Source organism: Hyla sarda, chromosome 1 (genome assembly GCF_029499605.1).
Source record: "Hyla sarda isolate aHylSar1 chromosome 1, aHylSar1.hap1, whole genome shotgun sequence".
NCBI classification, from domain to species: Eukaryota; Metazoa; Chordata; class Amphibia; order Anura; family Hylidae; genus Hyla; species Hyla sarda.
The window spans coordinates 555,838,472-555,854,301 of record NC_079189.1 but is presented as its reverse complement, the minus strand read 5'-3'; the positions used below and the strand labels follow the sequence as shown (position 1 = coordinate 555,854,301).

Genomic DNA, 15,830 nt, shown 5'->3' with positions numbered 1-15,830 from the left:
AGAAGTTCTCAACTTTTTCGATAGGGGTTACATTCTGTACACATGGGGACAATTTATCCATGTGCATGTGTGTTGTGTTTTTATATTGACTTGTAGTGAAATTATTATCTAATTTTGTGCTATTTTATCTTGTCTGCGCTGGCTTTGTCATTTTTCTTGTTCTACACTTCCGGGCGGCGTAGTTTGTAGACACACTGGTTGGTGCGCTGAATTTATCACATGCGCCAAAAATTATTTTTGCGCAACTGTGCTCCAGTGACCAGCTTGCGTAAGAATGTGTATGAGCTCTTCACCCTTTTCTGCACTATCCAGGGGCCTTCTGTCATTTGTGGAGAGTTATTAAGTAATGTGCGCAGCATAATAAACTTTGGAGGGCCACAGTACTCTTTTTAATAGTGCCAGTCACAGTGCCCTTTCAGTCATGACATAAGTAGAAGGGACAGGGGCATTATTGCATGCAGCCATACTGGAGGACGCCTATGCTAAAAACTTACAACAACAACAAAAAAGTCTGAAAAAAGTTTTATAAATTCCAAAACAGTTAACAAAATAGACCACATGGCAGAAAAAAAACCTGATAAAACTTTCAGACATTTTTAAAGGCTGAGAATACGAACCAATAAAACAAGTGTGCACAAAGCCAAAGACAGTGATCCAGAGTCGTAAATACCCTGGCAGAGGCTTGTTGGTACAACCAATATTCAGTTCCAGAAACCCTGTTAGCTTCTCTCCCCACTAGTTATAGTACACCAGTCACCTTAAAGAGGTACTCCGGTGGGAAAAAAAAAAATTTTCAAATCAACTGGTGCCAGAAAGTGAAACAGATTTGTAAATGACTTCTATTTAAAAATCTTAACCCTTTCAGTAAATATCAGCTGCTGTATATTAGAGATCTACCACAGAGAAATTTGTGAAGTTCTTTCCAGCCTGACCACAGTGCTCTCTGCTGACACCTCTGTCCATGTCAGGAACTGTCCAGAGCAGGAGAGGTTTGCTATGGGGATTTGCTTTTAATCTGGACAGTTCCTGACATGGACAGAGGTGTCACCAGAGGGCACTGGGGTCAGACTGGAAAGAACTTCACAAATTTTTCTGTGGTAGATCTCTAATATACAGCAGATGATAATTACTGAAAGGGTTAAGATTGGAATAGAAGCAATTTACAAATCTGTTTAACTTTCTGGCACCAGTTGATATGAAAACATTTGTTTTCCACTTGTTTCCACCGGAGTTCCCCTTTAAAAGAAACGTTCATTTGTCATAGAGACATTTCAATTGTTTTGATTGGTCGGAGTCAAACTATTGGAAGCTCTACTAAGTTCTACCCTCCCTGTTCTCCGCAGCTGAGATTTCCATTTGGGAACATGGCAGAGAGCCGGATGAAAATGCACACTTCCCATTCTAGCAATCGGTCAGGGTCTGAACACTCAGACCCCGACCGAGCTCTACCACATGTCTAAAGTCCTTTATAAAAGTAACAGTGCCCATTTAAGCCTCTGGCCAAGACACGCAAACAATTTCACTCCACACCGTAAGATTACAAATTCAACTCTGCTACATTTGTGTCACCGCTGAGACATATTTCCCTCTGCTGTTTAATTAAAAGTGTTAATTAAAACTTGACTTCCGTATAGAAGTCTTTATGGCTTTCGGTTTTAAATTAAAGTTTTGAGATTTATTTGCACGTCTTCAGAATCCTTATTTAAATTCCTTTAGAATATTTTTTAATGTATTCTATGCGGGACTAAATATTTCATTAGTTTAGTTTATATTTTATTTATGATCATTTATAACACACCACTATATAACTTAACTATATTCGATTACATTGGAGCGCTTTCCTGTGCTGCACATTCTAAGGATTTCATTCTTTTTTTTTTTTTTTTTCACAGGATACATATTTAATGTATATATTCCTAACATGACGACTCTAAGCTTTAAGTTCAATATGTTTTATCATGCACAATATTTGTGAAACAGAACCTTAATGCATTCTTAATTCGCTTTAAAACGAATTCCCTTACAGACCCACTTGAAACTTATACATTATGAATAACGGTATATAAACTACCAAGGACTATGTGGGCCTATTAATTATTGAGATGGGAAATTTATTTTACACTAGAGTGGATCATATTCTGCGTACAGTGACTGTAAAAAGCTTTGCAGGTGCTGCATTAAACTTAACCCCAATTTAGCCAAACACTTTACCAGTATCACGTAAGTGCTAGCTAAGTACGGAAATGTAGCAGTGCTGAGTTTGCCATTTGGCTTAACCATTTTTGCCCAGTTTAAAAGCCGACTTTTGAGAAATAAGGTGTTAATGTGATTATTTTTCGATGGCCTATCTAATGAATCAGCCTTAAATTCATTTAGTCTTGTAAACGTTGTTCTACTTTTCAAGTCTTGTTTAAAGAAATATTTTTTCCGCACTAGACCACTGCCTTACATAATGGTGATCCATCATAGGTCCGGAATCTGGGTTATCCACATTCCTTGATCATGTCCTAATACCGTGTATATTTTAAGGGGCTCCCAGCAAGACCCCACAGTCATAGCATAAGCTGCAGTGTTCCCCACAGATTCTGGGACCCTCGGATAAAAAGGCATAAATTGGTGCCTGTTTTGTTTACAATATCATAAGGAAATCCCCAGTGATTGTAGTGGAAATTTATTTTGGAGAAAAAAATCTGGGGAATTTGAAACATAAAGGGTCATTTCTGCAGGTGATTGTTTGTGACAACATTAGAGCTTAACCCTAAACACATAGTGATGACTTATTGAGGGTAACTCTGGTCTTAAAGCGTCACTTTATGTCATAGGGCGTGTCATAAGTCTGGGTCTCAGCATTAGAATGGGGAGAAGTCAATAAAGCAGCAAAATATTACCTGCTCACTTATCCCAGCTTATTCTCCAGGTTGGTGGTGGGCTCAGCACTGAGACCCAGAGTAATCACAGATTATTTTGTGTAATCCCACAGAATATACTTTTTAAAGAAGGAACCTGGCGATTTCTGTAAACATTTGCATTCTGGTATTTTTCAATAGTGATGAGCGGCAGGGGCCATATTCAAATTTGCAATATTTCGTGAATATATGGAGGAATATTCGTCCTATGTTTGCGAAATTCATATATTCGCTATGTTCCTTTTCTTAATTTTTTTTCATGCGAAAATTCGTAATAAAATTAGCATGGTGCGCATGCGCAGTTATATCTCACCTAAAAGAAGGGAGGGATCAATGTCCAGTCTGGAAGTGCCGACATTTGCATAAAAATTTGCATAACATTTGCATGCAAATTTGCATAAAAAACGAATATTCATCATTACGAATATATCACTATATTCTAAATATTAGCAAAATCGCAAAGTGCCGATATTCGCAGTAATAATTCACATTTCGAATATTCGCGCACTATTTTTCAAACCATACTTACATCAAGTAGTGTTGGCTTTTTGGCATAGATGAGAACACTTATATTTAGAAGCTAATGAATGGAGCAATGGTCTAGTATGCATGCTGCCGTATTCAGGCACATCGGACCCCCTCACGTGGGGTTCCCAACAGTTAGACCTCGACAAATGAAATACTTGTCAGACTGGATGGTTAAGGTTGCTAATATGATTCTCTGTTGTGCAGGTGAGTTACGATGGAGAACTTCATAAGCACCCACAATTGGAAGCTGACCTCGCAGCAGTGAGAGAAATTTATGGACCCAGTGCTGTATCTCTCAGGTAAACACAATTTATTAGAAAATAGTATGTATGTATCCTGGATACAATTTTGTGTTTACGTATTTTTAGCCTTTGTTTGACATGGTCATGTGGTACAGGAATACCTACTCTTTTTATTCCAAAAAACAACAGTAATGTTTTCTTTTTTTTTTTGTTAACTTTTAAAAAAATAAATAAATTGTAATATAATAAATCATAGTAATTTTATATTTATTGTCTATCTATCTATCTATCTATCTATCTATCTATCTATCTATCCATAAAATATAAAAAGCAACAGGAGTATATAGCAGCACACTGCTAGCAAAAAGATATAGATAAAACATGAGTATATAGGTACAACATGAGAAGCTATTCAGCTATGGTGCAGTAATGAAATAGTGAGATACTTGCAATTTGGTGGCCAAATAGCTTGGACCGTCCCACCACGGTAAGGTGATCTCATTGGGAATGTGCCCAATGAATATGCCTCTGTAAGAATAGATCAGCAGGCATTGCAGGATCTGGAACATCCAAATCACCTTATATATACCTGATAGAGGTGGGTGGGGTGCAAGAGCCAACATGGAGGTAGCCACTCCCCCATATGTGTAATAAAAACAAAGAATAAGTTGGCCAGCACTATTGATTCCAAACTATTATACGGACCTGGCTTACAGGTGCAGGCTGCTGGGCTAAATATACAGCAACAGGAGAATACAGCAGCACACTGCTAGCACAAAGATATAGATACAACATGAGAAGCTATTCAGCTATGGTGCAGTAATGAAATAGTGAGATACTTAGCTTTCAATTTGGCGGCCAAATAATAGTTTGGAATCAATAATGCTGGCCAACTTATTCTTTGTTTGTATTACACATATGGGGGAGTGGCTACCTCCATGTTGGTTCTTGCACCCCACCCACCTCTATCAGGTGTATATAAGGTGATTTGGATGTTCCAGATCCTGCAATGCCTGCTGATCTATTCACATAGAGGCATATTCATATTGTAGGGTCCGTCCCAATGATATCACCTTAACGTGGAGGGACGGTCCAAGCTATTTGGCCGCCAAATTGCAAGCTAAGTATCTCACTATTTCATTACTGCACAATAGCTGAATAGCTTCTCTTGTTGTATCTATATACTCATGTTTTATCTATATCTTTGTGCTAGCAGTGTGCTGCTGTATTCTCCTGTTGCTGTATATTTAGCCCAGCAGCCTGCACCTGTAAGCCAGGTCCGTATAATAGTTTGGAATCAATAGTGCTGGCCAACTTATTCTTTGTTCATAAAATATAAATAAATAGAAAAATATATATTTATTTTCTATCTATCTATGTATCTATCTATCTCATATCTATATATCTATAAATATAAATAAATAGAAAAAAATGATTCAGTATTTATCTAACTATCTATCTATTAATATATATATATATATATATATATATATATATATATATATATATATATATATATATATATATTATATATATAATTTTTTTTTAACTTTGTATTTAAAAGAAGTGTTATTTTGCTGTATGCACAGTGCCCACAGGCTGTGTCTGGTAATGCAGTTTAGCTCCATTCATTTAAATAGGAATGAGCTGCAATATCAGACATTCCCATTCCTAAATGGTAGTTCTGTTTTGAGGGGAAAGGAGGGCCTTTATTCTACTACTAAGTAACACCTTTAAAGGGGTTCTCGGGTGGAAAACTTTCTTTTTTTTTTTTAAAGAACTGGTGCCAGAAAGTAAAACAGATTTGTAAATGACTTCTATTAAAAATATTTATCCTTCCAGAACTTATTAGCAGCTGTATGCTACAGAGGAAATTCTTTGCTTTTTGAATTTCTTTTTTTGTCTTGTCCACAGTGCTCTCTGCTAACACCTCTGTCCGTGTCAGGAACTATCCAGAGTAGCATAGGTTTGCAATGGGGATTTTCTCCTGCTCTGGACAGTTTCTGACATGGGCATCAGGTGTCAGCAGAGAGCACTGTGGACAAGACAAAAAAGAAATTAAAAAAGAAGGGAATTTACTCTGTAGCATACAGCTGCTAAAAAGTACTGGAAGGATAACATTTTTTTTAAAAGAAGCAATTTACAAATCTGCTGGCTTTCTGGCACCAGTTGGTTTAAAAAGAAAAATGTTTTCTACCAGAGTACCCCTTTAATGGCAATACCCCATGAATCATTCAGTGCATGTTTCATAAACACACCAAAGATGTTGACATCTACATAGTTGTGTAGTAGGTGGTGGTAAAGTACATGCTCATTTGTATATGCAGTCCACTACCATAGATCTTTTACAGGGTTTTGTTGTTGTATTGTTGGGTATTGTTAAAGAGACTCTTTACATTGCAGTTCTTCTTACTAACATGATATCAATTTATATTGCAGGGAATATGGAGCAATTGATGACGTGGATATTGATTTACACATAGATGTTAGCTTCCTAGATGTAAGTAATTAAATCTGTGTTTTATTACTTTATTATGAACTTTTTAAAAATTGTTTATTTTTTTTATGTATAACAAACAATCAGTATTGTAATAAGGTTTGTAATACAATGATATTGAATAAGGTAAAAGAGAATTAAACAGTTCAGGATACAGCCTTATCCTTCTTGGTGTCACGATTAATTAATATTGAGGAATGTAGGAAAATTTGCTTTATATCTTATTAGCAAAACAAAGCCTTCTTCTACATTTCCTCCAAGCTACTTTCCTCTTTCCTCTTCTCTTAAACTCATCATTCACTTTAAAAACTGCTAAAAATTTGTCACTAAGGATTCAGATTATGTGCTGCTGATAGAGAAATATGTGTAGAGTGCAACAAAAGCAGGGAGAAACACACAAGAAAAGCTGCAAAAAGCTTTAGTAAGTCGTTCAATGCTGCTTTATAACGTCCTCCATGCTGTCTCTACACCTTAGGCTATGTCCACACATATATGGATATTTATCAACGGGTTTAGTCAGGTTTTCTTTACTATAATTGTCGCAAAATTGTCGCAACTGCGACTACATGATTTTTCGTGCGACATTTTGACTGGAAAGCAAGAAAAGCAAGTTTTCCAAAAATTAACTACGTAGTAATAATTTTCAAATGGACTACGGGTAGTCAGGTATTTATTAACTGCGACAGTCGCAACTGCGCAAAAAAAAGTCGCAACAGCGTTAAAAATTTACTAAATTTACTCCAGCTCAAACATGGAGCAGAAAAAGCTACTACCAAAGTAAAAAAGGAAAAATTGCTTACGTGAAAGAAAATTATCAACAGGCTGAAACCAGTTGATAAATAAGTCACACATAAGCAAAAAAAAAGTAAGGAAAAAATTACTAAAAAAAAAGAATACATAAGCAAACATTGATAAATGTCCCTCATAGTGTTTTGGTCAGTATTTTTAGCCAAAACCAAAAGTAGACTGACCAAATTACTGATCAAAATACTGTGTGAACCTAGTCTAAGGGTGTGCTACAGATGTATAGGGGAGCAGGATTCCCTTTGTGTGTGCACGCAGTGTATGGGAGACATTATAGGAGCTAGTCTATACCCATTAACTCAAGGACAACAGAAAGTTAGCAATGACGTCCGAAAAGGCAAACCTACATGTTTCAAGCCTGAATATGGCTCTTAATCATGGACCATGATTAAGAGCCATATGCAGCCGTGAAACATGTAGGTTTGGCTGCTTGCTACAAGTATATTTTTCCATCACCAGGTATTTTTCCATCACTTCAGTGCTTTATTTATGGATTTTATATTTTGTTCTAACTAAACAAAGAATTTTACTCTGGAGTGCTGAACCTTTTTCTTTGTTCTACTATTGGAGGCATTTTATAGTTGGTGCACTGACACAGGTGAGCTGTATACTCCTCATATACAGTTTGCTGACTACATGTAGTTTTATTGCAGTCAATGTATAAATAATATGCAGCAAGCTCCCCCTAGCAGTGGCTGCAGTCAGACAGATTTTATCTTTTAAATCTATGTCTATCCTGAGGATTTGGTGCCCTTTATCAGACTGACATGGGGAAATGAATGCATATGAGTGATGGACATTTACTTTAAGCAGCATTGGAGGGAAACGCTCTGAGAATGGTGCAGGCAGCGAATATTTGAATATTAAAAAGTAGTAAGGAGTTGAAGCAGAAGAGAATTAAAAGATCATAGGGGGGGAAATTTATCAATGTTGGTGTAAGGTAGTAGAGCTTTTACCGATGTTTTCTTGGTGTAGTTTTGGTGCAGCTGCTCAAAATGGTGCACAGAATTGATAAATTATGCACAATTATAGAAACCAACAAAAAAAAAAAAAAGGCTCTGTGCAAAAGTTAAGTGCAAGAAAAAAATTAATTGCCACACATGATAACTTCATGCCCATTGCAAAAAGTGATCCACGGTGCCCCTAACAACACACTGCTATGAAAAATTGACAAAAAGCACAAAACACAGAGTGCAAAAAAAGCCACAAAAATGGCAACTGCGCATAATTTGGTGCCTAATAAACTCCAGAAAAATCTATCCCATCTCTCTATCTATCCAGTGTAGAGTATATGGTGTGCAGTACAAATGTAGCAACTGTCAGGTATGTTGCTGGTGTGCTACAGCAATAATGTACACCAGTGTTTCCCAACAAGTGTGCCGCTAGTTGTTTGAGAACTATAACTCCCAGCATGCCCGGACAGCCTTTAATAGTTTTGCAACAAATGGAGACACACTAGTTGGAAAACACTGGCACACGTGCTCATTGCATTGCTGGCAGATAGCATTTCTAATGACTGAGCAGTTAAAATTAAAATTTTTTTTTATAAAAAATAAAAATAAAAATAAATGACTGAGCAGTGATGGATACAGTACTATATGCATCGCCGCTTACCTGACAGCCGTTGACCATTGTGCCCCTAAGAAGCCCAGCGCATCAGCGCGATGAGTTAACACAGAGTAGAGAGTGTGTTTGTGATCATCTCTACATTATCATCCTTCCAATGATAGGTCCAAACTGTGATATTGAGAAGGTTCTTCCAGAAGGGTCTCTAGATAAAGCCATGTAAAATGAGAAGAGTGTCTTATTCTTTTCTATTTCTTTTTTTCTAACTCTTTGCATTTATTTGTCGAGTTGTGACAATTTCCTGGTCTGCTGGTGTGTAATTGGTAGAACACAAACAAATTAGTTATTTAACAGCTGGCTGAATATATCAGTGACAGTATTGTTTTCTGTACCATGGTGTATTAACTTTATATTTACCATCTTAATTCAACAAATATTTTAAGGGGGATGTGCAGTTTCTAGCCTTTCTTTATTGCTTGCTTTCTATAAAGGTTTTTTTTTTCTGTTTAGAAGCCCATTTCTAAACATCCTATTGCCTTACAGAGGGGTGTCCAATTCACAATTCCTTTCTATCCCAATTCACAATTCTTTTCTACTGGCACTGGGAAGAGTGAGGCTTCAAAGAGCACCTTTAACACCCTTAAAGGGGTACTTCACTGGCCAGTGTTCCGGCTGCGCTCGGGACATTTAGTTCCAAACGCTGTTCATGCAGCCGAAACACTAGCCAGTAGTGTACCCCTTTAAAGGGAAACTGACAGCCAATTCACCTGCACTAAACCCAATACACAGCGTAATAGTGCAGTTGAACCAGATTAAAACATGTATAGCTCAGCACCGATCAGCACCGTCATTCCGGAGATACAGGGTGCATTAGCCTCTGTTGCTATGTAAATGTTGTCCTTTGCCCAATGGAAGTGGGACTTGGCATACCCAGCATCTCTGCCTTTGTCCTCTCTGCCATTATATATCCACCCACCCTGTGTTCATGAATATTCACAAGGTGGGCAGGCATGTGATAGCAGAGGGGATGGAGGCAGACAAGCTAGGTTTGCCGGGTCCCGCCTCCATTGCGCAAAGGACATTTACATATTAGCAACAGAGACTAATCCCTGTATCTCCTCAATAGTATTACTGAACCAGGAAACGTATACATCATTTTAATCCAGTTCAACCACACTATAGCCCTGTGTATTTTGTTTAGTGTTGGTGAACCGGTTGTCAGTTTTTGTTTAAGGGGACTCAACTTGTCGGTGCATGCCCCTGACAATTCAATAATTTTACTGAGATCTAAGTATTACATTTTCCCATGTTTCCATGCTGGTGCTGTAGGGACATCCTGCAGCCTGCATGTGTTCGAAGGGAGGAAGAGTTGAAAGCCATTGCCATATTTCTCTGGCAGAGGGTTTTTTCCCCCAAACGAGAAAAAAAAGAATCGGGCATTATGAGTGTTTTTCTCTCCCTTGACATCTGACATACATATAAGGGAATGTTCATATTGCTGTTGTGCTCTTTCCCGCTCTGGGTCTGTTCAGCTTTTTTTTTTTTTTGCCGAACAGCCCTAAATCGGGTCGGAGCACGACTGACTCCATCGGGTCTCCACTTATGGATCCCATTTACTTGAATGCGATCCATCAGAGATCCAGTTGTTTACCAGTTGTTTAGTGGAGAAAAAAAATAGTGCATGCACAATTTTTTTCTCTGCTAAATTCCCATAGTTTTGACAAAATTGCTGACAGAGAACCATAGAGTGGAGCCTGACAACAATGTAAAAGAGGCCTTAGATAATTGTATGGCCAGCTTAGGATTCAGTTTATGCCAATTTGTTCAAATTTCTTGACTCTTTAAGGGTGTAACTATGCGATTTCTGAGAGGAATTCTGCTCAAAAATTCGGCTCTGAAATTTTGCTGCATTGGGGTAGGGTCTCACATGCCATATTTTGTTGTGTGTTTTGCTGCATATTTTTCTACTAATTAAAGTCAATGGGTAGCAAAATTATCTGTAGAAAATAAGCAGAAGAATATGGCACGTGTGATCCTACCTTTAATCTAACATTGGACTCTCTTAGCATTTAAGTTGAGTAATGATTTTTTTTTTCATCTTTTAGGAAGAAATTGCTGTAGCATGGGATGTAATCCGCACAGAACCGATTGTAGTCCGTCTGCATTGTTCTCTAACACAGTATTTAAATGGCCCAGGTAAGTAGCCGAGTGGATTACCATAAGGCTTGAGGCATCATTTGGATATGCTATCATTTAGTAAATAGTACTTAGATCAGTTATCCTATCACTATAATTTTGAAGTCTGGTGAGGATGACGCTGGTGTTTTTGCTTAAAACTACACAGGCCGAAGACTGAAAATGTGCAAACCCCATCCAGGTGCTGCCTTGATTTAGTGGAAACCCATAACCCAACTGAACTACCATGCATGACAAAGTAACATGGTTTTAAGATTAAAAGGAAGACTTAATTCCATCTAGTTCAAACTATTATCCCCCAGTGTTAATTCAGAGGAAGGCAAAAAACCCAATGGGAAGACAATTGTTCTAATTTTTTTATCAAATCTTGTGATCGAAAGAAATCAGTGGATCAATAACTAGGTCAAATAACTGTAATGTGTAATATTATTACACCCCAAAAAGTCATCCATTTCCCTCCTGAACTCTTATATAGAGTTCACTATGACTGCTTCCTCTGGCAGAGAGTTCCATAGTCTCATTGCTCTTACAGTAAAGAACCCTCATCTGTACTGGTATAAAAAATAACCATAATGTTAATATATATATTTTTTACATAATTTAGTCTTATTCTGGGAGCCCGGATTACCATCCAATAGCCTGTATTGCTCTCATATGTAGGTCTATAACCATCATTGACCTAAGTGACGATTGGCCTTCTATACACAATCTTCTCTAATAAGAATAGTATTTGGACTTCATTCTGAGTGGGCCTCCTACTACCTTACGATGCTGCTCTGATTGACATGTACGCAAATCCTATTATCAGGATAAAACTGTGATATAAAAATAGTCCTACATACTTTAAAGGACACAAAACCTTCTCAGGATCTTTAACAACCATATTAAATTCTTTACCTTAACAATTTCCATTTCCAGCTCCACATAAGCCACTTTTGTATACCTCACTTATGAAACCTATTATGATCAACACGATTCTGTACTTACAATTTCCTCTAGAGATTAATTTGTCATTCCCGGCCACAGGAGATAATGGTGATTGTAGTAAACTAGTTGCGCTCATGTGAATGTTTTACATTTTGGAAACTGACATCATAGAGGACTTTGCAGTAAAACCAGAATTAAGGCTATTGAGGATCACTGATAAATTATGCATACCCCTAAAATTAATTAACATATTGTAAGCAAACAGCATGTATATATCATGGAGTCTTTTTGCCTGAGGAGTTTTGATCAAGGCTTTGGGAGTGACAATGAAAGTATTGAAACATTACACATTACACCTACAGCAGCTTTAAGACATCTCATTTTAAGAGCACTTTCTTTCCAAGATTTTGGAGTGTCTGTTGGAATTTTTGCCTGTTTATCCAGAAGAGCATTTTTGAGGTCAGGCAGTGATGTTGGATGAGAGGGCCCAGCTCAACATGTCCATTCTAGTCCATCTAAAAGGTGTTGGATGAGGTTGAGGTCAGGGCTCTCTGTGGCCAGTTAGGTCTTTCCACAGCAATCTCACCCTGCTATGTCTTTATGGACCTTGCTCGGTGCACTAGGGCACAGTCATGCTGGAACAGAAAAGAACCAAACCCAAACTGTTCCATTGAAGTTAGAAGCAGCAATTGTCCAAAATATCTTGGTATGCACTTGGTAACCCACTGTACGTTGTCTCCACTTTGTGGTTCTGAAATGCTTATAGTTCTTCGTAATATCAATGACAGCTGATGATGAAAGATCTAGGGGGTAAGAAATTTCAGGTATTGACTTTTTGTAGCTGTGACTCCTATTACAGTACCACACTGGTATCAGTGAGCTCTTAAGAATTACCAGTTCTTTAACAAATGATTGTAAAGATGACTGCATTGGTAGGTGCTGGATTTAATACACCTGTGGCCATGGGAAACAGCTAAACTTAATGATTAAGAGATAGGGTCCAAAACTTTTGTTTATATAGTGTATATCCTATGTGTACAGTAATAACAACAAAGATTATAATATATAAGAGAAGACTTAGCACACCAAACTTGATAGAATAAATGCATGCCTTTACCATGGCATGAGACCTTACCACTTCATACCTTACCTCTGCGCAATCCGGTCTGATAAAGGTCCAGGATTAGGGCTGAACTGTTACAACTTATTTTGTTTGGATTGCGACAAAAAAGCTGCATTATTCTATTAAGTTTGGTGTGCTAGGTCTTCTCTTACATATGGTTACAGATTGGGACCTCTACTTAATCACCCACAGTTCTTAGAGAGTGACGTTGTAACGGCTTTGGTAGGTGGATCCACTGACCTGTTGAGGAAGATGGCTTTGGCCATACCAGGGAGTGGAGTCTAGGGTGCTGCTGGTTTTCACCAGAGCCCGCCACAAAGCGGGATGGACTTGCTGCGGCAGGCGGCACCCAGGTCGCTACCCCTGATACAACTCATCCCCACAGGCAGCCAAGGTATAACATGGCACAAGTAGGATGAGACTCAGACGTAGTCAGGACAGGCAGCAAGGTCAGGTCACGAAACAGGAGGTCAGAAGGCAGGTGGCACAGGAGCAAGGTGAATATACGTAGCAGGGGATCAGATACACGGCAAGACTAGACACAAAATACGCTTTCTCTTGGCAACTAGGGCACAATGATCTGGCAGCAAGCCTCAGAAAGTGCCGGAACTAAATAGGGACTGATTCTTCAAAGCACCAATTATTGGTGCACTGGCCCTCTAAATTTAAAAGAGTCGGCGTGCGCACGCCCAAGTAGTCGGGGACGCGCGCGCCGACAGGAACGAGCAGGAGGAGGGCAGAGCGGGGCTCGCATGCGAGCGTGCCCCCCACCCCCTCAGACCAAGGGACATGACCAGAGAAGGCAGGGGAGCAGCAGTCCGGGGTTTGCATGCGGGCGCATCCCGCGACAGGAACCGCGGCACTGCCAGGGACAGGGGAGCCCAAGTGCCCAAGAGCGCAAGACATGACGTATTTTTGAAACAAAGATTATGATGCCATTAAAAGGGGACATGCATATTTGTTTCTATAGATGAATAAACTCAAGGTCAAATAATACAGAATGTATCAAGAACATCTTGTTAAAATTAAATTCTTTATGTTTTATATCCAAAGTGCCCAGAGCTCAGTGGCACAACATGAATTTATTCGACCCATAGCAAAATCCCTACAACCTAATGACAGAAAACTGAACCAGCAGTACTAGATCTGGGTAATAGTGCCATGTATCAGAAGACTCACAAATAGTGCCAAATAGCATAAAGCCTCCAACTTGACATTCCCTGCGAAAAGGTGCAGTGTTATTGTGAGTGGCCACTGTCAACCTCTGGGCCCCCAAGCAGCTGCATTGTCTAAAGTTACATCTATTAGCCCTTGTTACAAGCAAAAGCAGTCCCTGTAGAAATATTAGTTACAGGCAAGAGGTAATATGCATCTGTCATGACCTAGCAGAGGACACCCATTGTCTCTGCTTCTATTCAGTCATTGAGCGCTGTATACACAAAAGCTGGTATAAATAGCTGGTGTCTTTTTTTCTAGGATATCTTGCTGTCTCTTATAGCTATATACCTTAGCTGCTCGTGCTTGACTACTGAAGCAGATTGTATAAACCTTCACTATGCAATGGTATCCTGGAACACATGGCATGCATTACAACACATAGTAAAGGACTAGTTTATAGGTATATCCATTTCTTGACAAGTGATGGAGGCAGAAGCTAATGTGGTGTTCCAGGTGCTGGTACCTTCTCCAGTTATTAAATCGAATGGACCCTCAGCTCTCAGCTCAGAGATTTCTGTATTTACATGCTATGCCAGGAGCTTTCTATTAACTCACAGACATTGGGGGAGATTTATCAAAACCTGTGGAAAGGAAAAGTTGCCCAGTTGCCCATAGCAACCAATCAGATTGCTTCTTTCATTTTGCAGAGGCCTTGTTAAAAATGAAAGAAGTGATCTGATTGGTTGCTATGGGCAACTGGGCAACTTTTCCTCTGGACAGGTTTTGATAAATCTCCCTCATTATGGTAACTTCCCAAGAAGTGAGTAACAGGTGAGCCCCCAGCAGGCATAACCTTACAGATCTATAGGTTTACTTGTATGTTTTCTCCTATTTTCTTACAATTTTGTGTAAGGATTCCACATTTTTCACCTAAAGGCTTTCCTACAAATGGTTTGTGACCTAACTACAGGTCCAACCATTGTGATACCACTAATTGGGTTTACTTGTCCTGATTGGTTGAATTGGGAAGCAGCATTATTGGCCTGGCAAGCCAAGTAGGATATTTCTTCATCAGACCCATAAAATTGTATAAAGTCCGCCCACCACTCCATTTAACCATGGGAACACACGACTCCCATTATAATAATTATTAGGGTTTTCAGCAATCACTGTTTTAATTGGGAAAACCCTTCTTAAAGCCGGTTTCTTAATATCCTGTAGTCTCATGATAACTCTTGTTTTGCAGTGCCAACGGTGGACGTGTTTCAGATATCCACAAAAGAGAAATTCGGTTTAGGACACCAGTTAAAAAAGTAAGTTAACTTCTCAGAATAATATAAGAGGATTATTGAGCTGTAGGTAATTCATATGCCTCCGTATGGTGACTTAATATGTAGGGGAAATAAGTATTGATCATTTTTATCACTAAATTCTGTTTCTGAGACAGTAGTACCTGCTAATTGTAGGTCTTATTGAAGTTCTCCATAGTGTCCTTGGCTCTTGGACAACTCTTCTGTTTATACTTTTTACTCCTCTGTCAGAAATCCTGTGAGGAGCATCTGGTCGAGGCAAATTTATGATTGTCTTTCCACTTCCGTATCATGGCGCCAACAGTATTCACTGTAATATTCAGAAGCTTAGAAATGTGTCCAAAGCCATAGTTATGTTTTACAACAATTAGATAGTGAAGGTCTTCAGACAGCTCTTTGCTTTACCCATCATTAGATGTCGTAGATTTGTCTTGTGTGATACCTTGGCAATGATAACTTTTTGTAGCCGTCAGTTGGAACTGAACCATCTGATAATTTGCCCTGACAAGGGGCTGGATTTTGCTAATTACTGATAGATTTCAGCTGTTGGCTTAGCTTTCCATGCTTTTTTGC

At 38.7% G+C, this 15,830-nt stretch overlaps 1 protein-coding gene across 1 annotated transcript in view; it reads left to right on the top strand.

The window, feature by feature from the left end:
* Nucleotides 1-15,830, top strand: part of PARP8 (poly(ADP-ribose) polymerase family member 8) — a 337,824-nt gene that overhangs the window by 225,067 nt on the left and 96,927 nt on the right. Inside the window, exons 7-10 of the mRNA XM_056541980.1 lie at nt 3,639-3,733; nt 6,116-6,176; nt 10,649-10,739; nt 15,194-15,260. Of these exons, the coding sequence (XP_056397955.1) occupies nt 3,639-3,733; nt 6,116-6,176; nt 10,649-10,739; nt 15,194-15,260 (314 nt within the window). The remainder of the gene's footprint in view (nt 1-3,638; nt 3,734-6,115; nt 6,177-10,648; nt 10,740-15,193; nt 15,261-15,830) is intronic.